Source organism: Suricata suricatta, chromosome 13 (genome assembly GCF_006229205.1).
Source record: "Suricata suricatta isolate VVHF042 chromosome 13, meerkat_22Aug2017_6uvM2_HiC, whole genome shotgun sequence".
NCBI lineage: Eukaryota > Metazoa > Chordata > Mammalia > Carnivora > Herpestidae > Suricata > Suricata suricatta.
Genome location: NC_043712.1, coordinates 80,772,346 through 80,797,583, shown reverse-complemented (window position 1 = coordinate 80,797,583; position 25,238 = coordinate 80,772,346). Strand labels below are relative to the sequence as shown.

Below are 25,238 nucleotides of genomic sequence, written 5' to 3'. Positions count from 1 at the left end.
CAGAGAGAGAGTGTGAGAGCACAAGCAGGGCTTTGGGTAAGGGAGGAAGAGAGAGAGTGGGGGAGACACAGAATCCGAAGCAGGTTCCAGGCTCCAGGCTGTCAGCACAGAGCCAGACACAGGGCTCGAACCCACTAACCACAAGATCATGGTTTGAAACAAAGTTGGATGTTCAACCCCCTGAGCCCCCCAGGCGCTGCAAGAGCTATTTCTTCTTAATAAACATTTTATACATGTTGCCACATGTGTTTATTTTTCAACCAGAGTAGATGTAACAAAAATCTCTAGAAACAACAAGCAGTCTGGAAATAGAAGATGCTTTTAACTTACAAGGGAGGTAAACTGGTCAGGATGGAAGAATTTTCACTGCCCAAGGGGTGGCCCATCCCTCTGTATAGTGAGCCTATGAAACCGGAACAAAGGGCGCCTGCCTGGCTCAGAGGAGCACGTGTCTCTTGATCTTGGGGTCGTGAGTTCGAGCCCCACCTTGGGTGTAGAGATTGCTTAAAAGTAAAACCTTAAAAAAGAAAGGAAGGAAGAAAGAAACCAGAACAAATATTTACTTTTGACACTAGAAAAAGTCAGTGGAGCATACGACATTTCATAATGAATGAAATGAAAGAACTTCCTTCTTTTCCTCCTTTGTTTATTCTGGATAATCTATTGGATTTAAGTATGTTTTGTTCCCCCAGACACAGAGGTATTGTTTCACAGAAGGTCAGCATTCAGAGTTAGGATTCCCAGGTCAGCCCAGACCTGGTCACTTCAGAATGCCAATGCACTCGTTCACGATGTGTGCAATGAAGGTCTGTGGAGGCTGAGTTTTTTCCTCAAACTCACTAAATCTGTCAACTACTGAAATAGAGCCAGCTGCTAAGTGCAAGCCAGCACGCCATGTTACACCTTGATCCCTTCAGCAACCCTGTGGGAGGCACCCGGTAGTTACAAGGCCCAGTAAGGTTCAGCCATCTGCTACGATTACACAATCAAGGCAGAGACTCAAACCAAGATTATCTGTCTGATTCTAAAATCTGGGCCAGTTTCAAGGTGCCACTTTCTGGCCTTGACAATGAGCCTAAGCACTAGCCTTCCCTCATTACCTATATACAAGTTACGACAATCAAATACCGCACGGTACATATGGACACGCGAAGGAGCCTCATTGTTGATCTGAAATTAAGATTTAACTGGATGTCCTGTGTTTTTATTTGCTAAGCCTGACAAGTCTATGGGGAAGGAACATTGGTGGTTGATGAGTTTTGTGGTTCTTGGCCCAGGGTCCTCGGCAAAATTATCTGGAGGGCCTTTTAAAATATACATACAGGTTCGACACGACTGTATGAGGATTATTTTTTTAATGTTTATTTATTTTTGTGAGACAGAGAGACACAACGTGAGCAGGAGAATGGCAGAGAGAGAAGGAGACACAGAATCTGAAGCAGGCTCCAGGCTCTGAGCGGTCAGACACAGGGCTCGAACTCACGAACTGCGAGATTATGACCTGAGCAGAAGTCGGTTGCTTAACCAACTAAGCCACCCAGGTGCCCCTGTAGGAGGATTCTTCAGAATGTTTTGTTTATTTAAAAAAAAAATTGAGTCCTGGGGCATCTGGGTGGCTCAGTCAGTGGAGCGTCTAACTTCGGCTCAGGTCATGATCATGTGATTTGTGAGTTTGGCCCCATGTCAGGTTCTGTGCTAGCAGCTCGGAGCCTGGAGCCTGCTTCGGATTCAGTGTCTCCCTCTCTCTCTGCCCCTCCTTCACTCATGCTCTATCTCTGTCTCTCAAAAACTGATAACCGTTAAAAATTAAAAATACTAAGTACCTACCCCATGTACTTTTCTATGCCTTGGAAACACAGCAAGAAACAAAACAAATATTCTATCTTTGTGGATCTTCCAAGGTGACTTTAAAACTCAGTCCAGTTATTGAAACAATGAGGTCAAGCCCCGTTGTTTTACAGATTGGGGGACCAGAAGCCCAGAAGGGTGTCAGCATAACTCAAGGTTGCAGACAGAGGAGGGACCAGAGATCTGGGCTCCTAACTCCTAGTCCAGTATTTTTTATTAATTAATTTATTTTTAAATGTTTATTTATTTAATTTTGAGAGGGAGGGAGGGAGGGAGGAAGAGAGAGAGAGAGAGAGAGAGAGAGAGAGGAGAGAGAGGAGAGAGAGGAGAAGGCAGAGACAGAGAGTCCCAACCAGGCTCAGCACTGTCACTGCAGAGCCTGAGCCCGACACGGGGCTTGAACTCATGAGCCGTGCGATCATGACCCAAGCTGAAACCAAGAGTCTGATGCTTAACGGGCTGTGCCACCCAGGAGCTCCCCGAGTCCAGTATTTAAAAAAAATATTTATCTCCTGATGTTATGTCCTCAACTTCCTAGAGCAATCCCTTTTTAGTATTCCATCATCCTTATCATAACAACCTTTCATTTGCAAAATATGGTCCCAGAAGCTATGTCATTTTTAAAATCACACACTTAATATGGCTTGAGGCTCTCCCTTGTCACCGTAACATCATGATCATAGATGTCAACACACACGCTCCATCACATGCATGCACACACAGGACCAGAGAATCCCAGCCCCAGCAGAAAGTGACAGTCATCGCTAGTGTGTGGCTCTTTAGAGAGTATGTGCGCGGCACTTAGCACACATCGGCCCACGATTCTCCCAAAATCCTGCGAATAAGGCAGGAGAGACGTTATTGTAACTGCCGTCTCTAGTTGAGGTAACGGAGATGAGCTCACAAATCCAAGTTCAAACAGCTCATAAGTGGCAGAAACAGGGCTGAGGGCCAGGTTTTATCTCTACACGCTGGGATAAAATGATCTGAGGGCGAATGAAAGTTTTAGCTTGCTTCTTTTCTTCCTCTTCCAGCAGAGACGGCCAGCCCAAGCCCAGGGGGAGGAACCTGCTGTTACCCTTGAGGCACGATCCAGCTCCAAAGTTGCCCCCCACCCCCACCCCCAGCCCCCGTGTTCTCCTCTCCCCTCAGACTTCAGGGTCCCACCACGCTGGACAGAGTGAGGACAAACTGAATGCAGAGAAACCTCAACCCAAATCCACCCAAGTTAGCCAGGAGCCAGGAGCTGGGGCACCCCATGTTTTGAGAGATTCACGGAGCAGATTAACCATTTATTATGGTTAACAAGAAAACCACAGCCCTGGGGCCCCTGGGTGGCTTAGTGGGTTAAGTGTCTAACTTCCACTCAAGTCATGATCTCAAGGTTTATGGGTTTGAGGCCCGCACAGGGCTTTCTGCTATCAGCAAGGAGCATGCTTGGGAGTCTCTCTCTCTCTCTTCCTCTCTCTCTCTCTCTCTCTCTCTCTCCCCCCTGCTCATGTCCTCTCTTTCTCTCTCTCAAAAATAAATAAACATTAAAAAATTCCAAAGCACAAGGATTTTAATGCAGGGAGAGTGTCCTCCATCTGCCGGTTGAAAATTGGATTAATGGATTTTGCTCCCTGAAGCCCAAGGACCAAAGCTGACCTGGGATCAGTCCAGACCAGGGTGTCTGTGAACCCAAACTCGGGCCTACCATGGGCCAAACCATGGTCATACGCCTGTCTGCGAAGCCTAGCTTTTGTTTCCTTGACTTCTCCGCGGCCGGTGCCACAGCGGAACGAACCAGGCGCTTGGCCTCGGAGACACTGACAATAACCACCCCAGATAAACCCAGAAAGGCCTTCTTTCTGGGCTCATGCATATCATTCCCTTCTGCTCTGTTGGCTGAAGCTGGGGGCTACAGAGCGCTCGCTGGGGCCTGTCATGGGCCAGAGATAGGAGGGGCGTCCTTTGTCACCAACCTGTGCCCCACTCTGCAAGCCATCAACCCCGTGCTCCCTGAGAACGGACCAGAAACAAATCCTCTGCCTGCATTTTTTTGTCATTTACTCCCTTTATCTCACCTGTCACCACCTCTTCCAAACTTGATTCCCAAAGCTGTGACCGGGCGTCCCAGGGAGGGATGAGGTAACAGACTGGAAAGAACGGGGACGCGTCAGGTGAACGGCTTTTCCAGGGCGCAGGGGGGGCTGTGTGTGAGGCTCGGACCCGGCGTGCCATCAGACCAAAGCGCCGCATCTGGACTGCTGAGCGGGGGCGGGGGCCGGGCGCTCCACATCCGCTGTCCTTTTCACCCTTTCCACGTCCTCAAAGGGTGGACAATCTCGCCCACGTTTTCTACTCGAGGAAACTGGCTCAGAGTAAGCAAGGTAAGGCAGGGCGGCTAGTCTGAGGTGGACCTGGGGCTGGAGCCAGTGCCTTCTCTCTGCAAGGCGGGAATTTTTAACCACCAGCTGCCTGTCTGCTTCTGACCAGTCTGGGGTGTGGTCTGCAGGCCCCTGGACTCTCACGACCTGTGTGTCCCCGAAACCCCTGGCTCCTGATGGGCGGGCAGCGGCCTCTCTCCGCTCATCTGTGCGGAAGCAGTGAGGAACCGGGGACCCGTCTGTGCAAAGCTGAAGTGACTCCCCTGGGCTGGGCGCGCGCAGAGACACTCACCTGCTCCCCATGCGCCCGCAGAGATCTCTTCGGCCAGGAGTAGCTGTTGTTTTTAATAGACCTGAGGGCCCTTCACGGCGCAGTTCTTTCCAATTCACTCCTGATCTCCGCTCCCTTAGAATCACCCCAGTGACTTCACACCCGTATGTTAGCTGTCTGTCGGACTCTGAAAGGCAGTGCCCTTACCTCTCTGAAAGAGCTCACAAGACGCCAGGAATGCCCGCCCAGGCCCCTCTTTCCTGGGCGGCCAGCAGGGCTGAGTGAAAAGCAGGTAGAAGGGGCGCCTGGGTGGCTCAGTCGGTTGAGCATCCGACTTCGGCTCAGGTCATGATCCCACAGTTTGTGGGTTTAAGCCCCACATGGGGCTCTGTGCTGACAGCTCATAGCCTGGAGCCTGCTTCCGATTCCGTGTCTCCCTCTCTCTCTCTCTCTCTGCCCCTCCCCTGTTTGTGCTGTCTCTCTCAAAAATAAATAAAATGCTAAAAAAAAAAAAAAAGCAGGAACAACGCACTGTCTCGGGCAAGCAATGGTGTATTTGCACAAGAAACTACAAACTTCAGTCTCATTATGGATCAGTGAGACGTTCAGGGGTAGGACTGGGGACCTAACCATCACTGTAAACCATTGCTTCCATCTGAACTAAACCTCACATCAGCCCCGTAAAGGACACATCTCTGTCATTCCCATTTTACAGGCCAGGAAACTAAGGCCCCCACAGCCACCACAAGTGGCCCACGGTTACAGAAAACAGTCCCAAGCCACTCTTCCCCTCCTGGCTTCCTGAAGCCTTCCTGCACACGAAGTGGGGAGTCCTAGGACACCCGTGTCCGAATCAAGCCCCAACCAAGTAAACCTGAACCTCCAGGGGCTGGTGCAGGTGGTTAGACCACCCCAGGTGATCTAAGGAGGTGAGACTTTGACACCTTAGAAAAGCAGGTGATAGAAGTTCACACATCAAATGGGTGCTTTGTTCCGGGAGGGAGGGGCGCTGACCCCTAGCGCAGATGCCCCTGGGCAGCGAGTGTGTGTTTACACGCCACCATGAATGGTAAGCTGGTGTGAACTAGTGCTGTGTGGCGGTGAATGGCTCCGGTCGGCTTCTGGAGACTGAAGGCTTGCATTTGAATCTGTGCCTCATTGATGGCACCACCTTGGGCCTGAGCTTGCCCATCACCACGAGGGGAGGATGAGGGACCTCACCTCAGAGGCTGCGAGGAGGTGCGTGAGGGATGCATGTGCTGAGCTCAGCACAGATTTTCACACTTTGTGAGCAATTAGTGCCCGTTATAACCGACGGCAATTAGTGCACACGGAGCACATGCTAGCAGGACCAAGGCATTTCAAAGATCAATTCAAACTCTGAAAAGGCTTTCTGCCGCCTTCTGATCAGCAAGTGTTTTAGAATTACCCTTTCAACTTGAAAATGGAATTCATTTGCCGTGGAGGTTTAGCGTCAGGCGGCGCTGGGCTGGCAGGGGGCGGGGGGCAGCAAGCAGGCAGGCAGTGGGGGGAGGGCCGGCAGGCCCGGCTGCCGACGGCGGGGCCCAGCACGGGGAGCTGGGGCCCCAGGGAGAGCCTTCAGTCCCCAGCCAGGGAGAGATAGGAGACTGGGGACATGCAGGACTCAGGCTCAAAGCAGAATGGGTGACAGGAAGCCAGTTTCAGGGTCCAGGGGGAAGAGTCTGTCTCACCGGCTCCAAGGACCTCGCTCTATCCAACCCCCTAACATTTTGGTCATTTTTTCGGTACTATTCTCACCACTTGAGAACTCTGCTCTCTGCTTATCTCAACGATGTTGATTCTTTTAAACCGACATCAAGCCTTGCCTGTCCTGTGGCTCTTTGTGGACCCATCCAAGTCAAGGTCAGCATGGCTTCCTCTGAGTGGCCACAGGCCTTTGTGCTGCCTGGCACTGTCATTGCCATTGCGTGAACACACCTCCTTTAAAGATACTTTCACGTTCTTAGAGGACAGAGACCGCATTCTGTACTTCGAGGCAGCCTGCCTTCTCCTACTGCTAAGGTTAACACAGATGTTTGACTATTTTTTTTTAATTTTTTAATGTTTTATTTATTTTTGATAGAGAGACAGAACATGAGAAAGGGAGGGGCAGAGAGAGAAGGAGACCCAGAACCGGAAGCAGGGGCCAGCTCTGAGCTGTGACGCGAGGCTTGAACCCACGAACGTGAGGTCTCTCCTGAGCCGAAGTCGGAGGCTTAACGGACTGAGCCACCCAGGCGCTCAGATGTTTGACTCTGAACAGATAAAGTGCATTATTTCCACACAGAGCGTCACCGAACCAAGAAGTTAAAGAAAGTGTAAGGGTCTTTTAGCCCAGGAATGGAAAACTGTCCTCTCAATCCACCTTCAAACCCTACAGATAGTTTATGTGGCCACGCCAATGCTTTTTTCTTTCTTTTTTTTTTAATAATAGTGAGTTTGAATGCCTGCAGGTAGGGCGTGCCTTCCAGTCAGCCGCTGTTCAATCCATTCCTGATGCCTTAACATTTCAAACAATTTAACCGCCTGACCCTCAAAGGCATTTGTGTCTATGAGCTCTAACTGAAGCCCCGTTCCCCAAATTCTTGGGTCAGCCCCCCACAAGACCTCTGACAGATGGGTCTCTCATTTCTGCTTCCAGAAGCAGGGAGCTTCTGGGGAAGCATATGCTTTTCATACATAATATTTATAGCGTAGATTCCCCAGCTGAAATTAATGTGCTACGTTTTAGCTCCAGCCCTTTAAACCCTTTTGGTAACTCCCTGATTCCTGCTGAATGCTTTTCCTGTTCCCGGACGGTCCTTCACAAGACAGAGGTAGCTTTTGGATACATTTTCCAACCTGCTCTTTAGGAAGAAGACTGGAAACTTAGAACCACATTTGACTTAGTTCTGCAACGACAGTCATCTGAACATGACCTTGGCCAACGCTCTTCACTCTTCTGCAATATTGGCCGCATGCATCCATCCAACCTTTTGTGCCGTTTCAGACATCGAGGAATACTTTGATGTCTGTCTAGCTCATCAGATTGTGGAAGAGCTGAGGGTTGAGAAGGCACCAGAACCCCCAGAAGGCTGGAGTGGAGGCTAGGCTAGAGCTAAGCAGATCTTATCTCCTATTGCCCCTCTAGGTCTAGACATTTTCCCAGCTTTGTGCTGGATTCAGAAGCTAGCTCGTGCCTGAAGGCCCAGGAATGCAACCCCAGCAATTATTTACCAGATGGAATGTGTTTTTTTGTGTTTTGCTCTGTCTTAAGGGAACTTCGTCAAAGTTTTTGGTTCCCATTTTGACGGAATGGACTGCAGACCTGTCATAACCTGATGAGTGGGGGAAAATTCCGTATTTTTCTGTTTTCAGGAAAAATAATCTCCATGTGAAGGGCCATCTGGAGGACTGAGTGTATAATAAATCATGGCTAACACCCATTGCACTTACCGAAGCCCAGTTATTTTCTTGCAAGTAGAGACAGGCGGATTCAGTGTTGGCTTCTGTAAACAGTGTTGACGTGAACTTGCCTGAGGGCGAGCCAAAGGTCAAGAAGACTCTTAGTCTCCAAAGCAGGGACTAGAAGACCATTTGGATTTTTTGCTTCTCCCTCATACACAATCTAATATGCTTTTGTCCTCCGTGGCTTCCTTGCATACTTCTAGAAAACACTGTCCTGTACAATTTGTATCGATCCATTGATCTTAATCAAGATGAAGGTTTTCAAGTCAGTGTCACTCAGTAGCTGAACCACCTTAAGTGAGACTTCCGTTGCCCATTTGGAAAATGTGGCGAATGGAAAAGTACCTACTCCAGTTAAGCTCCCCGACGCGAGGTGATTTAATAAACATGAATTCTTTTCTCTTGCAAGTAAAAAATTCCACAGGAGAGTAGGTCTTCATGTACATTGATTCAAGCAGCAAAATTACTACAGTCCATATGTTTAACAGGCTGTTTAAATCAATTACGCGTTGTAGATATTACCCTTTTTTAAAGTTTATTTATTTTGAGAGAGAGCGCGTGCACATGAGTGGTGGAGGGGGAGAGAAAGGGAGAGGAAGAGAGAATCCCAAGCAGGCTCTGCACTGTCCGCATGAGGCCTGATGCGGGGCTCACACTCACAAACTATGAGATCATGACCTAAGCTAAAATCAAGAGTCAGGAGCTTAACCGACTGAGCCACACAGGCGCGCCCATGTTACTTTTCTTCTATTAACAGATTCCAATGTCCTTATTTTCCCATGAAAGACATAGAAAACCACCTCAGAGGGGCACCTAGGTGGCCCAGTCGGTTGGGTGTCCGGCTTCGGCTCAGGCCATGATCTCATGGTTCGTGGGTTCAAGCCCTGCATCCGGCTCTGTGCTGACAGCTCAGAGCCTGAAGCCTTTTTCGGATTCTGTGTCTCCCTCTCTCTCTGACCCTCCCCTGCTCACACTGCCTCTCTCTGTCTCTCACAAATAAATAAAAAACATTAAAAAAAAAGATAAACCACCTCAGAAAGAGCCACAGTGACCCTTTGCTTTCATCACAGTGATTGGCCTGTGATGGACACGTGATCTAATCCAAGTCACAGGCTTTCACTTAGATTTTTCTGTTGAAAAGACTTCGTCTTCCCTTTTTGGTGGAGGGGTGTATGACAGACCCCCCACATTTGCAGGTGGCATGGCTCCCACTACGTGGAGTCTGGAAGGAGGATTAGTAGGGAAGAACTCCTAGGTCCCCAAGGCTGCCTGGGTTTGCAGTTCAATGAGCAACCCCAGTACTTCCCCATCAAAGTCCTCTTTTCCTTCAGCTGGTTGGAGTCGGCTTCCTGGTATCCGCAATTGCAGGAGTTTTGAATAACAGCTTACGCATCCATTAACACTGATAATTAGGAAGACCACATAGCAGCATGAGGAGGGAAGGAGTGGAAAGAGGAAGAGAGAGAATCCCAAGCAGGTCCCAGGCTCAGCACAGAGCTCAGTGCAGGGCTCGGATCTCAAGAACCATGAGATTGTCACCTGAGCAGAACCAAGAGTCTGACACTCAACCTCCAGAGCCACCCAGGCGCCCCTGACCCTTTACGCTTTCTTCACTTTGCATTCCTGCCCCAAAATCTCCATCCTCGCTGACGCCCAGAGAGACCTCCAACTGCTCAAGGAAAATATCATTCACAGAATGTAAAAAAGATTAATATACTTAAAATACACCATCCTTATCACGTCCTAGACGTCTCTTATGTTTTTTATTTTCTCACCTGTCATCTACACTCCCTGACAACCCTTAGCCAAACTGCAAAATGGAGTAACGATTAGCATTATTATTTATTGACTACTTGATGTCAGATAAATGTACTGTGAAGCTTTATGTAACCCTAGATGTTTCCATCCCTATTGCACAGAGGACACAGGGCACTCAGAAAAGGTGACTTGTGAAACATAATAGAGCTAATTTGGGGAAAAAATTTAGAAAACACATTTGCATCTTTTTTTTTTTTTTTTTGCTTTTGCTCATTTTGGCTCAGAAGTCAGACGTGTATTCCAATTCTGCAAATGTAAAATTTTTAACACAAAAAAGAAAAAGCATCAAGTGAGTTGGTGTTTAACACACTGCTTAGAGAATAGTAAGGTCTCAAGAAAACGGTGACGGTTATTGTTTATTTTTTTAGGGGCACCTGGTGGCTCAGTCTGTTAAGCATCTGACTCTTGATTTGGGCTCAGGTCACGATCATGGGTCACGGTCGTGGGATTGAGCTTGTTTTGGGCTCTGCACTGACAGTCTGGATCCTGTTTAGGATTTTCTCTCCCTCTCTCTTTGCCCCTCTCCCTCCTCATGTGCACATGTGCACGCTCTCTCTCTCTCAAAATAAATAAAAATAAACATTTAAAAAACGGGATTTGGGGGCACCTGGGTGGCTCAGTCAGTTAAGCATCTGACTGCAGCTCAGGATGGGTTCATGGTTCATGGGTCTGTGCCCCGTGTCAAGGCTCTGTGCTGACAGCTCAGAGCCTGGAGCCTGCTTTGGATCCTGTGTTTCCCTCTCTCTCTGTCCCTCTCCCATGACACTCTGTCTGTCTTTCTCTCTTTCTTTCAAAAATAAACATTAAAAAATAGTATTTCTATTGGTGTCCTGGGACATGAGCATCTTGGTGCATAGATGAGATGGTCCATGGCCAAAGTCTTGGTATGATTCCATAGTACCATAGCTGAGCAAGGAAGGAGGTAAGATGCTCTGGGAAGTTTGGACATCCTGGTTGGGGTGGAAACGTGGGTGGGAATCCAGGAGGCCTCGGTTCTTGCCCGGATGTAGCCAGCACTGTGGGGAAGCCATTAGCGCTTCCCTCCACAGGTTAGTTTCCTTGCCCATAAATGAGGGGTTTGGAAATCATCAGATGATTGCTGAGGTTTTGCCTGATGTTAGGAGTCCTGGAAAAATGATAATCTCAGAGGTAGAAAAGTCTAAATAGCCCAAGGGAACTGCACGGTCACCCTAACACCAGTGCCTCCCTGTCCTTGGTCCTCCCCAGTCCTCCCCAACACTCAACTCCAATTCAGGAGATGAAGGTGAAGAAAGGCAGGGACAGAGGGGGGGGGATGGGTAGCAGATGAGGGGAGAGAAGATGGAAATGACACACTTTTCAGAGGAAGGACACGGGGGAAAGACAGGGGAGTCAAAGAACAAATGTGTGTCTTCTTTTGCTCATCAGAGAAAACAATAGCTGACGTTTCTGAAGCCGTTGTCTGAGGCCTGGGACCTTGCTGAACGGGCTACATCTCACTTGGTCTTTACACATCTCACCTTAGAGATAGTAAGAAACTGAAGCTTACAAAGTTCATCTGTTAGCCAATATCACCATCTCAGAGTGTCCAGGCTTCTCTACCAAGTGCCACAGACTGCGTGGTTTATAATCAACAGAAACTCATTTCTCACAGTTTGGAAGCTGGAGGTCTGAGACCAAGGTACTGGTAGATTCGGTGTGGGGCGAGGTCTCTTCCGGGCTGCAGATGGCCCACGTCTTGCTGTCTCCTCACATGGCAGAAAGAGAGGGAGAGAGCTCTCCCGGCTCCCTTTTATCAGGACTCCAATTTCACTCATGAGGGCTCCATCCTCATGATCTAATTGCTTCCCCACCTCCAATACCACCACATTGGGGGTTAAGATTCAACATAAGAATTTAGTGAGGGACACAGACCTTTAGCCCATTGCCATGACTGATGAGTAAGAAGCAGAACTAGGCACCGAACCTCAGAATCTTTCATTCCAGACCTGTGCTCACAAACACTGGTCCACACTGCTTTCCTGTCCAGCACCTCTTCGGTGCTGAGGAATGCCACTATTTTGCTTAAGGCTGACTTAGCATTTAACCTTGATCTCATGGCTGACCCAGCACGATGAGTTCACCACCCACAAGCAGACAGTCAGACAGACAGGCACCTGCCTCCACACTCACCCCTTGATGACATTCAAGAAGGCTCAGTAAAGAAAATTTAAAACCGCAAATAGTATAAATAGAAAGTCTTTTTTTGTTAGACGCCATCACATAGGGACAGCTGTTTCAGCTTCTTAATTAACTCTGGCTTAATCTAATGTTGAAATTAATTCTTATTCCTTCTGGATGCAAGATCATTGCCCGGACACATTCCCAGATCATTCCCAGTTGACCACAGGTGCCTGAGGTTTGTTGGGGGATATTATGCACATTAATCAGTGGTGACTAACCCTAGCAAATCACATGCCATTTTCTTAGTATCATCCCTATCAGAAAACCAGAGCAAGCCTCCCTGTAGGCTCCTTCCAGGAGCGTAGGGATTATGACAGAAGATGCGAAAGCTGGAAGCTGATGGTGCTCCATCATGGGTATTTCATGTGGTGATCACTTCCTCATCTGACATTTCAACTCCGGGATTTACAAAGAAACATAAGAAATGCTGAACCAGGTCCCTACCCAATAGTCTCCAAGGTCCACGTGCCTTCCCTGGATTTTTCTTTGTCTCATTGTAGGGACATTATACAGGTCTTGGAATCAGTTGGATGCAGGTTCTGGTTCTGCCTCTCAGTCAATTCTGTGGGGCATGGGGGGGGGTGGTCCCTCACCCACAGAACAGAAATAGCCTCTCCTGTAAACAGGAACCACTGTCAGGCTGTTGTAAGGATCAGGGGTGTGGACACACACACAAAGCACGTGTCCTGTGGCTGTGAATTCTCCTTCCTCCTGTTTCAGTTACTGACGACTATATAACAAACTATTCTGAGCAAGTGACCCTTGGGGGCTACGCCATCCCCCACAAGAGCTTTAGAAGCTAAAGCTAACAATAGGTGTCAGCTCACAGTTGTATGACCTGGGTTGGGCTCAGCTAAGTGGTCCTTCTGCTGGTCTAACCTGGAGTCCCTTGTGCACTCACGTCTCCCCTCAGGAGGCTCAACTGGAGCTGGAAATCCAAGATGGCTTCTCTCCTGGGCCAGACACCTTATGGGATGGCTGGAACAGTGAGGACCTGGCTGGGGATCTGTCCTTCCGTGAGGCCCCTCCACCAAGGGGGCCAGCAGGGCCAGCCTCACAGGTATGCAACGTGTGTACAAGGCCCCACACCCAGAGGGGCCCCTGCTTGGTTTAACGCTTTGTTGCCACCATCTTGAAATTCTTCATAGTCTTTAAAAAATGTGTATTTATTTTTGAGGGAGAGAGCACAAGTACACACAAGTCAGGGAGGAGCAGAGAAAGAAAGGGAGAGAGAGAATCCCAAGCAGGCTCTGTGCTGTCAGTGCAGAGCTAGACATGAGGCTCCATCCTATGAACCGTGAGATCAGGACCTGAGCTGAAATCAAGAGCCAGATGCTGAACCAACTGAGCCACGCAGGCGCCACCCAAGTGAGTTTTAAGATATTAAAGCTCTTGGCAACAACAGTCTAGTATATTGAAGAAATGCTATGTTGTCTATTAACATGACTTTGACCAGCTCTTTGCAAAACGATAAACTTGGCTTCCTTTAGTTGAAAGAGGATTTAATTCTTCTGGTGTCTAGTTCACACGACGAGAATCACCACGTGAACTGTGGACAGGACTGTCTTAACACCCCAGGATGGCTGAAGTCTACGTGGATGAGAGCCCCCCACCTTCAGTCTCTTCACTGTTAGAAAGAGGGATAGCTCCCGGCCTCTTGGACCTTCCTCACAAGTGGAGGGGGCGGTCCTGCACACAGATAAAACTAGAGCCGGAGAGGTCAGAGGAAAGGGAAGGTTTCGAGAAGCAAGCGCAGTGCAGAGTGAGGGGCGAGCCCGTGGCTAGGTTCCAGCTGGAGCTCAGGTGGAATGGAGGGTGCGGACGCGTTCAAACTTGGACTAGAGGTGCCTGCCCACATGCGTGCCCACGTGCGTGTCCACAGGAGCCTCTTAGAGCAGAGACGGGTGTCTTACCGCCTGTCCCACCTGCCTCTCAACGCCGTGGGTTTGCCAAGAGAGTCAGGGTCCATCAAGCTTGGGGCACATGGGAGTTCCGTTCAGGAGAAGTCGCTGGACAGCGCCCTCCCCTGCCCCCCACTTCCGATGACCCATTTTCCTTCTGAATACACGTGGAGCTGCACTGTCAGGATTGCTCTAGCTGGAGAGCGCCCGGGATGCTTTGAGGACCACACCCATTGCTCATGCTATCACCTCACTGGATTCCCACCTGGACTCCTTTGCAGCGCCTCAGCTCCTAAGAAAGAAGACCCCCGGGCCTCCCCGATGCCTCCCCAATGCTGCACAACACCCCCTTTCTCAAGGCCGGCTCCGGGGCTGTGACACAGGCTGTGACTGTTCTCTGCTCTTATAGCCAAATACGGCCTCATGCGCGTGGGCACCAACGCCCTGGGCGGCTTGCTCACTTCTCTAAGCCTCATTCACACAGCGGGGCTTGCTGGGGTGCCATTTGCTCCGTTCTCGGTGGACTGGGGCCACGGAGTTTCTTAATCAATTGCTGGACCCCACACAACCCTTTTGAGAAATGTTGGGCTTATCGGAGTCTGGAGGCCTTGAAGGCCGGGTGCAGAGTAGGAGCTGAAGGATGGGGCCCATGCGGCTGCAGAGGAACCCCGGGCTTCTGAAGGAGCAATGTCAGCTTGCTCCCTGTAGGCCCACCGAGGGTGCCAAGTCCTCTCTTTGTCCCTTAGGGCTGCGGGGTGGGGGTGGGGGTGGGGGAGGCTAGGAACTTACCCCTCGCTAGCACCTAGCACTGTTTCAAGTGCAAGTGGTGTGCTTTGATCCCCCCAGGGAGCGCCCGTGGGCTGGGGGGGCACAGGCGGGCTGTCAGGGGGGCACAGGCGGGCTGTCGGAAGCCGCGTCCTTACCTCCCAGAGGAATGCGCTGGAAACGTGCTGCACTTGCGAAGGGAGGGAAGCCAGGTCGGACTGGGTTTCCAGGCGCCACCGTGTGCCCGCTCCTGTTCCCTGATAGGCTTGCTTTCTTCGACCCTGAAGGCCCTTGCTGTTGGCCTTTGCCAAACGACATAAACTGGCCCTTCAAGCTGAATAGACCAGGCGTTTATTTTCTGGTAAATCAGGGCCCTGTCCTGCCTGCACCTTTGGCCTGCTTTTCATGAATGCTGCCAGGGCGGATTCAGCCTGGTGGAGGGGGGTTGGCTGGCTAAACCTTCTGGAGCCGTCCTGGTGCATAGTGCCTCCTCCTCCTGGGCGGCAGCCCTTCTGAATTTCCAGAATGTCCCGCACATTCGTGACCTCCCTGGGTCTCCTCAGCAGGTCGGAGGAAGACGGCAGCTTTTATCCTCACTTTACAGTTAGAAAAACCCGAAGCTCAGAGAGGTGGAGTGACTTGGCTCAAGTTGCAGGATTGGAAGGTGGAGGAGTTTAAAACCAGATCTTCTGATCCTTGGCCCAAAAACTTTTGGCAGTCCCGTAGTCTTCTATTATTATTATTAATTTTATTTTACTTTGTGTGTGAGAAAGAGAGAGAGAGAGAGTGTGCATGTGCACGCACACACACACACAAGTGGGGGAGGGGCGGAGGGGGACGGGACAGAGGATCCAAAGTGGACTCCACGCTGCCAGCAGTGAGCCTCACGTGGGGCTCAAACCGATGAACCATGAGATCATGACCTGAGCAGAAGCTGGACTTTCAACCGGGCCACCCAGGCGCCCCATTATTATTGTTGCTATTGTTACTAATCATCTAAGAACCCCGACGGTCCCGTTGGGTATGGTGCGTTCATCCACGTCATGTTCGCTCACTGCATAAAGGAACTGATAAGGCACGAGGAGCCCGTGTCTCAGCTGTATCCTCTGGAGCTATACCACCCGCAAAATCACCCCCTCGTCCTTGATGCTGGTGAGTGCCATCTTCCAGCGGTGAGGAAAGCAGCCAAGGTGAAAGCCATCTAGCTCCTAGGTTAATGCCACAAAGATCACTGTCAGACCAGGACCTGGGCTGGATTCAGTTGCAGTCATTCCAGAAAGAGCAGTGCGCCCTCCCCCTGCATGTGCTGCAACCTCGGGCCGTGGGGTCAGGAACACGGACAGGTTTCCACTTAGTTTCCAACCTTGGCTGTTTCCTCCAGGAGTTCTCTGCCTGCAAACTCAGGGACCGTCAGAGATTGGGGTTGTTGTTGTTGTTTTTTAAAGTTTATTTATTTATCCTGAGAGAGACAGAGATAGCATGAGGGAAGAAGGAGGAAGGGGCAGAGAGAGAGGAAGAGAGACAGAGAATCCCAAGTAGGCTCCATGCTGCTCATGCAGAGCCCAACGTGGGGCTTGAACCCATGAAGCTGCAATATTATGACTGGAGCAGAAGCCAAGAGTTGGTCACTCAACTGACTGAGCTACCCAGTCGCCCTGGGGGAGTCTGGGGTTTTACATCAGGCTCTGTGAGGTTAGGTTTAACATTATTAGGGATACTGTACAGGATGAGTCAAGGGATAGTATCAGAAAGGGGGGGAAGTCCTCTTAATTCTTGCCCCTGCATTGATAATAAAGTCAAGAGTGAATGGAGGGGTGCCTGGGTGGCTCAGTCGTTTAAGTGTCTGACTTCAACTCAGGTCATGATCTCATGGTTCATGAGTTCGAGCCCGGTGTCATTCTCCCCTTTAATGGAGACCGAACCTGGTGACTTGTTCTTAAAAACAAACTCTGGCACACGTGATGGGGTCTGGCTCTGGAGACTAGGTCATAAAAGTCAATGCCACTTGGCCCTTCCTTCCCCCAGGGGGAGCGGGCAGCCCTGTGATGAGGGCGCTCATGCAGCGTGGGGAGGGGTCTGCAGGGAGAAGAACGGAGGCACCCCATCAATGACCAGCACAAATTTCCGACACTAGGACTGAGCCACCTCCCAACAGAATCCGCCCCCCTCAGTCAAGCCTTCAGATGGCGGCGGCTCTGGCCAGGATCTTGGACTTGGTGCAAATCCACAGTAACTGGGCAAGATATTGTTCATTTTTGTTTTAAGCAGATAAGTTTGTGTTAAGTCTCAGTTGATAACATGTTTTAAACCACAGTGTGAAAAAGATTGGGAAGCCCTGCTCTCAGTTCATGAAAGGATGCCCTGGGCACTGTGGACAGAGTCTCCATTCCTGAACGTACTAGAACCTTTCCTGTGTTTCATTTCATTTGCAAAATGATACAAATGGCAGCTTTACAACATTGGAGATAACACGTATTTAAAATACATTCAAAGTGAAACAAAGGCTCTCTGTCTTTGAAAAGATACTTGCAACGGCAATGATCAATGACAGCTCTGAAATATTTTTAAACAAACAAACAAAAAATTAAATAAATCTATTGTCAAGGAAAGGACTCCTTATGAATGGAATCAAAAAGCTGGAGGTGGGGTATGACAGCCTCCCTGGGTCTGTGCAGCCTAGGTGTCTTTTCCCTGGAGACGTTTAAGCAATCTCTACACCCAGTGTGGGGTGGGGGTCAAACCCACAAGGTGGAGATCAAGAGTGACAGGCTCCACTGGAAGAGCCAGCTGGGTGCCCCTTCTGAGAGATTCCCAAGGGAGAGTGACAACTGCACCCTTGACCTTGCTGACGGAGAGAGGGCATGAAGCTAATCAGAAGATTCCTCCACTAACTTGCATTGGGAGTTTTCCAAAGTAAGATCAAGATGCTATCACGGTATATCAGGTTTCTCTAATTAAAAAAAATTTTTTTAAACATTTATTTATTTTTGAGAGACAGAGACAGAGCATGAGCAGGGGAGCGGCAGAGAGAGAGAGGGAGACACAGAATCGGAAACAGGCTCCAGGCTCTGAGCTGTCAGCATAGAGCCTGACACGGGGCTCGAACCCACTAACCTCGAGATCATGACCTGAGCCGAAGTCGGACACTTAATGGACTGAGCCACCCAGGTGCCCCTCTCTAATTTTCATAAAAACAAAAGACCTAATTTGCTTTACTCTTAGGAATTTTTTTTTGGTCTTTTTTTGGTTTTGTTTTTAGGAATGTTTAAAATGCTTCTTTCTTTTGAGAGAAAGAGTGTGCCCGAGTGTGAGGGTGGGAAGGGCAGAGAGAGATGGAGAGAGAGAATCCCGAGCAGGCTCCACGTCACCAGTGTGAGCCTGAAACAGGCGTTTGATCTCACAGATCAGAGATCATGACCTGAGTCAAAATCAAGAGTCAGATGTTCAACTGACTGAGCCACCCAGGTGCCCCTTAAATGTACAATCAATTTTTTAAAAATTTTACAAAGAGAGCAAGCGAGCGTGAGTAGGGGAGAGGGAGCATAAGGAAAAGAGAGAATCTCAAGCAGGCCCGATGCTCAGTGCCGAGCCTGATGCCAGGCTTGATCTGACGACCCTGGAATCATGACCTAAGCGGAAATCAGGAGTCGAATGCTTAACCAACTAAGCCACCCAGGCAAGTGTCCCTAAAGTGTTTCTTTCTTAACCCTATATATTTGAAGGTTAAGAGGATCAGGGTCCAAGTTCTTTGTTTGTGCTATTATTTATATAAGGGCAGCAATGCCTCCACTATGTCTACACCTGTTACCTGCAGAACGGCAGAACTCTTGGGAACTCCGAAAAGAGCCACCGTTAACTCAGAAAGAGTCTGAGAACCAGAGCCAAGGTTGGCCAGTCCCTGGCCCTGACTCTGCACGCTTTACTTGCAGGGGACCCACGGGGCCTCACTCGGAATTCTGTCTGCTGGCGGGTAGTGCTCTCCTGGAAGCCGGTCTACTCAGCCTCCCCTACTTGTTTAGTCATTCAACCAAAACTTACTAGTACCCTCTGTGAGTTCGGAACTGGGTTAGGGGACAGGGATGCAGCAGTGTGCACAGTCCCTGCCCTTGTGGCTGAGCAGCGCCCGGGGTGGTACCAGAGAGGCTAAGAAAATGCAGGGGACATTTGATCAAGAACATTTGAGGTCGTTAGGATTATTAGGGCTCTTGTGTCATAACAAAGACCTAGATAACGTCGCACCTAAAACCTGTTTAAGGGCAAAATATGATAGATGTTGACAGTGATGCCCATCTTCAACTCATTCGTAACAGGTTACAGTCTCCTTTTTCTAATGTTTATTTATTTAAAAAGATTTTTTTAACGTTTTATTTATTTTTGAGAGAGAGACATCATGAGCAAGGAAGGGTCAGAGAGAGAGGGACACAGAATCTGAAACAGGCTCCAGGCTCTGAGCTACCTGTCAGCACAGAGCCTGATGTGGGGCTTGAACCCATGAACGATGAGATCATGACCTGAGCCGAAGCCTGATACTCAACCAACTGAGCCACCCAGGTGCCCCTTATTTTTAATTTTTTAAAAAGTTTTCTTTATTTTGAGAGAGAAAAAGAGAATCCCAAGCAGGCTCCTCACCATGAGCACAGTGCTGGACATGGGGCTTGAACCCATGAACCCTGAGATCATGACCAGAGCCAAAGTTGGATGCCCAGCCAACTGAGCCACCCAAGCGCCCCTAATGTTTATTTATTTTTGAGAGAGAGAGCATGAGCAGGGTAAGGGCAGAGAGAGAGGGGACAGAGGATCTGAAGCAGGCTCTGCGCTGACAGCAGTGAGAGGATGTAGGGCTTGAACTCACGAACGATGAGATCATGGCCTGAGTCAAAGTTGGAGGCTCGGCCAACTGAGCTACCCAGATGCCCCTCAAAGGTTACATTCTGTAGGGCCTGTTCTAGTCTGCTCCGTGTTGTGGCCACTTGCACACCTGGCAGGCTTGGAGGACAGGGACCATGGTATTGGACCCTGGTCTCACCCAGACCTCCCCCACAGAAGATGCTAAACCGCATATGGAATCGAAGTATATCCTATGTACTCATTTAAAAGCAATTAAGTGAATAATGTCCTTTAGAAAGAGTTCTGCCCCAAATGCCTAAAACACAAACATTTGCCGCTTAAACTAGTAAGCTTTAGTTAAAAAAAAAAAAAGACCTTTTTCAGAATATGAGTTCATGCATACCTGATGCTATAAACCAGAAAGTTCTGGGTTATCCAAAATACATTCGCTCATGAATCCCAAGCAAAACACTGCATCAGAGGTGAGACCCTGGGTAGCACGGTCTCAAAGGCCTGATGGCATAAAAATGTTTCCTCTTCTCTGAGGTGCTTTCCAAGAGTTAAGAGTTGTCAAAATTAAAAACAAAGCAAAACAAAACAAAACAACACATGAGTTGCAAAGGGAAGCATTTTGCTTATAATTCTCACTACATTTTTAGTACCAAAGGTCATCATTCATATGAAAAATAGATCATTTAATTCTTGAACAATAATTACGTCCATCTATCTCCTTCCATGTCAGAAGAAGTCAATGTTGACTGTCCTGTGTAGCCGACAGACACACACATGCTGATGGGCAGCACCAGGTTCCGAAAGGAAAGGAGAGATACTATCCTTTTATAGAAATAGACTTGGTCCCGGACAGGAGCAGACAAAGAGTGAGCAAGAGGGAGCGGAAGTAAATATAACGGAGCACTGGAGATCTCGTAACTCACTGGGTCCAGGGCTCCTCTCTATACGCTTGTTAAATTAACTTAACACAGTAAGGATTAAGCAAAAATAACTATACACTTAGTCCACCGTTACCAATTAGTCACAAATTATTAACCTACCCCCAGGTTTCCAATCATGATGACTTTCGGGTTTCTCGTGAGGACTTCCCTGACACATTTATTGAACATGTTTATGTTTTGCACACCTGCCCGCTCACCCTTTCCCACAAACAGGAAAGGAGTGAAGTTCACTTTGAATAGGACGGGGGACAAGTTTTCCATCTTCCCATGGGCAGACTGGGGTTATCCTGCAAATTCAAATATGGCCAGAGACATTCTCTCTCTCTCCTGCAGACCGTGAGCGACCATTCGGCAGGAGATGCCGCCGTGTCTGCCTTGTTTTGTGCAATATTGTGAAAAAGCGTGCTTTGATGAATACGTCGGCACCTCTGATTAGCATCTTCCACCATCCCCCTCCCCCAGTATGGCTGAAATCTAATTGGACCCCATTTGGGTGTAATCCCCTGGTCACTCCGATCCTGAAACTTCCAGGGCTCTCTCTGTTGGGAGCACGTGGTCGGTCCCGCACGGCAAATGTCCCGTGTTTTCAGTACCAGTGAGGGCTTCTCCCGGGTCACGAGGCCGCAGTCTCTTAAGCGTGAAGACAGCTTTTCTTAGCTGCCCTGTGACAACTGGGTTTCACATTTCCTGAAACTGGATCTGTGGAAGGAGTCTCTGAAATTAAAAAGGACACAGGAAAAAAAAAAACAGAGGTAAGAAAGATCACTTAGTCCTTGAAAGGGAGGGAGGGGGGAAATCACAGAAGGGGTCCCAGGGAGGTCACGGAGAAGGGAGAGGGAGAGGGTCAGCACTCAGGATGCAAGGTGGAATCAGGACAGATTGGGTTCTGGAGGCTCCTCCAAGCCAGGAGCACTGCTGGGGCGCGGAGGCCCCGTGCACCAGAGCCTCCCCGGACAGCCGGGCTGAACCACGGTCCTTTATCCCCAGAAGAGGCCTCCCTCGCCCCAAACTCACCTCTTTTGACTCTCAACTCTGAATATCGGCTTGTAGAGTTCTGGAATTTTCCGCTCGATCATTGGCCTGAGGTTCTCTTTCAGCTTGTTGTAGTTCTTTTTGAGTTCCTGCTGATATTCCCTCTGGTCTGCAGTGACGAGACGCTTGTTTTTCTCCACGGCCTCGCCGCATCTGAGACGCACACAGAACAGGGCGGAGAGGGGAGTGAGGCCGTCTCGCAGGGTGTGAAGCGCTCAGCGACCATCCGACGCCCCTCCAGTGCCTCCATGAGTGCTTGCACACTCAGGCCTATCAGGAGGGCCCCGTGTGGTCTTTCACAATACGGACGCGCACCTCGGGTTTAAGGAATCAGCATCTCCACGGGGTGAGCCAGGCCCCCTCAGGGCAGTGAGTAGCTCTGGGCCAGGCACCATGCAAAGTTTCCGTGCACTATCTGGTTAATTTCTCCAACAAACCCGGAAACTCTGTGTCTCTGTTTGGTCTCTGAGGCTCAGCCATGCCGGGTCGCTTGCCTAAGATAACACCATGAGGGAGTGGTGGGTCCAGGTTTCAGACCCAGAACCTGTTATGTGGGGGGGGGGGCACCTGGGTGGCTCAGTCGGTTAAGCGTCCAGCTCTTGGTGTCAACTCAGGTCACGATTTCAGGGGGCGTGAGAACCCTGCAGAATTCTCTCTCTCCCTCTCTCACCACCCCTCCCCCCCTCACTCTGCCTCTCAAAATAAATAAACTCAAAAAAAAAAAAAAAGAGAGAGAGAGAGAGAGAGAGAGAGATCACAGCCGACAGTTTTCCAGAACTGCAAACAGACACAAATCCTCTCTTGGACAGAAGCAGCCCCACCGGGGTGAAACCATAGAGCATCAGAGAGAAAATCGTTAAAATGCCCGGTGTTGATCTAACTCAGCGACAGTTAAACCTAGCGTCTTCCTGACCTCCCACAGAATACGCGACGCCCCAGAGAAGGAAATTATGTTATTTGAACATGATAAAGTCCTGCCTTTTATTTTACGCTGTCCTACACAAGGAAACTTACAAACCGGCAAGCCCTGGAGGACAATATAATGGTTGAAACTTCCTGACATTCCGAAATTAGCAAACTTCTTTACTATCCTTCCGACAGTGGGTTTCTGGTGATCAGCATGGTGTAAACTGGCTTCCCCACAACAGTGTTGGATCTGGGTCAAGTCATGGGGCTACCCAGACCTTGTTACCCACCCCTGCGGTATCACCACGGAACACATTTTCAGGATAGATGTCAGGGTGGAGTGGGTGGAGTGTGGCTTGTGTGCCTGGGGATGTCTCTGAAAACCTGGGGGGAGCTAGTCTTTGGGATCAGAAGTAGGATGAGCCGGCTGGCATACGCTGACTGCATCCCCGTGGGCCCTAGATGCGATGACACGCTTTCCCTGCAGACTTAGCTGGAGCTGGAACCTGGCGGCTGTGCATGAGCACAAGGACCGAGGCACTGAAACCCTCAGGTTTCTCATCTGTAAAATGGGCATGATAATCTACAACCTCCTAGGGCTGCTGAGTCGGCTAAGGGAGAAGCAGTGATCGGAAGGCAGGCGCATGCTTCTGGAGTGTGACAGATCATATTTTTCAAAACTGGTCACAGCAGTGACTGCCCATGCTATTTGCTCCCAGAACCTTGTGACACCTCCATCAAGGGCAGGTGGTCCTGTGGCTGCCCCAGCGCACAGTGCGGCAGAGGGGACGTTCACAGAGCCTTCTGCCTGTCCATGTCTCTCGGGACATGCGCCTTGGGATTCCTGAACCGCCTTCTGCGTGAGTGTTTTTCAGCGCAGACAGTGAGGAAAGCTTCAGGTAATTTGGACCCAGCCACTGTCTGGCTGTCACTGAGAGGCTAAGCAAAGCCACCCAGCCGAGCCCACCGACCCCTGGAACCACATGCATAATAAGTAAGCGTTGTCCTTTCAAGTCACTGCGTTTTCAGGTAGCTTGTTACACTGTAATAAATAAACACAGGGCCCTGCGTGACTGATGGGTCACTAACTTCTACTCCTGAAACCATTATTACACTATCTGTTAACTTAGATTTAAATAAAATTTAAAAAAAAACCAGTGTTTTAAAAAGACATATCTAAGAATAGGTGGGGTGAAAATTTCTAACTTTTGTAGCAGTAATATTGATTTATCTTCTAACAAATTTTAAATACTATTTTTTAATGTTTATTTTTGAGAGGAAGAGAGAGCAAGAGCAGGGCAGGGGCAGAGAGAGAGGGAGACACAGACTCTGAAGCAGCTCCAGGCTCTGAGCTGTCAGCACGGAGCCTGACGCGGGGCTTGAACTCACAAACAGTGAGATCATGACCTGAGCTGAAGTTGGATGCTTAACCGACTGAGCCACCCAGACATCTTATATTATAGCAATTTTTATAACATAAATTGTTTCATACACATTTTCTGTATGTCTTCCTTTCTTTTATTTGGGTTATATACACTGGGTTTTATTAAAATTAAAATAATATCCATTATGTTAATTTAAATCCATAAATAAAGAGAGCCATGCACTAAATTTACCTCCCTGAGCACAGCCATTTCTCTTGGGAAATCTACAGGGCATCACAGAACTACAACCTAACTAACTGTTTCAATGGCCTTACTTGTAACCTTTTCATTAGGTCCACATATATCTGAACTGTGCTGCTCTTACTCAGGGATGCTACCACTTCAGAAGCTCCTTTGTTGCTGCCTTTGTTGATAAGCTCACTGAACAAGCATTTTCTTATAGCAGATGTGCCTCGGGTTTTTCAGCAGAGTCCTACAGAAACCACCCTGGTGTGGACCAGAAAGAGCAGGACATTTGAACTCCAGAACATGGTTCCTGGCTTGTGCTGACAGTCACTTCCTGGGGCTCCTCTGTAAGGGGATAGAGGCCTTTCTTACAGAGGGGTGATCAGGTAGCCCCAACCTCTGTATACCTGGTGGCCTCCCTCCTCTGTGATGCTCCTTCAGCCCAGCCCACACATCAGTCCCTCAGGATTGCAAACAATTGGCAGCTGCTTCCTCAATCCACTCTAGTTTTTAGTAACAGAACTCCAAGTGGCGAGCCTCCTCGGAGAATTACATTTCCTGACCTCCCTTAACGGATAGGGATAGCCGATGGAACTCAAGATAAAGTCAACAGGAAAGCTCTTTAAAGGGGCATAGATGTCTGCCCTTTCCTCATTTCTATTCCTGATGCTTTCCAAGGATGTGGTCAGGATGGCCAGCGCCTTGGCAGCCATGTTATGACTGTGAGGATGGATGGCAAAGCAAAAGAATGGAAAGAGCCAGGGGCACTGATGGCATAGTTCTAGGATGACAATCTGTGATCTCATTTTATATGATGGGAAACTAAGTTTCTATCTGAGTGAGGCCAGTCTTCCTCCCATTCTCTACTACTAGCAACTGAATGCAGTTCCTAAAAGAACAGCACAGAGTAGTCGTTAAGAGTCTAGACTCTGGAGCCTGAGCCCTCGACTCTGAATCCTGCTTTGGTCTGTGGTGCTTTGTGGCATTAGGCAAGGTGCGTGACCTTTCCAGGCCTACTTCTTTACCTGTGATGTGGTGGTGCTAACAGCCGGCCTCGAAGCGCTTGTAAAGACCAAATGAGTGAAAACATATACAACGCCTAGAATGTCTGAGTAAGAAGGCTTATTGTTGTTATGGTTATGATTCATGAGGGACCTAATGTGAGTACAGAAACTGTTTGCTCAATAGGAGCATGATGAACTGCTAGAGAATTTATAGTCCTTTCTCTTGCTTTTCACCGTTAATGAGAATAAGAGATGGTGCGCTCC

At 49.1% G+C, this 25,238-nt stretch overlaps 1 protein-coding gene across 3 annotated transcripts in view; it reads right to left on the bottom strand.

Moving 5' to 3' along the window:
* Positions 1–20,083: 20,083 nt before the first annotated feature.
* DOCK8 (dedicator of cytokinesis 8) overlaps positions 20,084–25,238 on the bottom strand; it is a 212,618-nt gene continuing 207,463 nt past the window's right edge. For all 3 annotated transcript variants that reach the window (XM_029920954.1, XM_029920952.1, XM_029920953.1), the window contains 2 exons: positions 21,437–21,607; positions 20,084–21,136 (listed from right to left, as the gene is read on the bottom strand). In XM_029920954.1, coding sequence (XP_029776814.1) covers positions 21,076–21,136; positions 21,437–21,607 — 232 coding nt within the window. In that variant the 3' untranslated portion in view covers positions 20,084–21,075. The remainder of the gene's footprint in view (positions 21,137–21,436; positions 21,608–25,238) is intronic.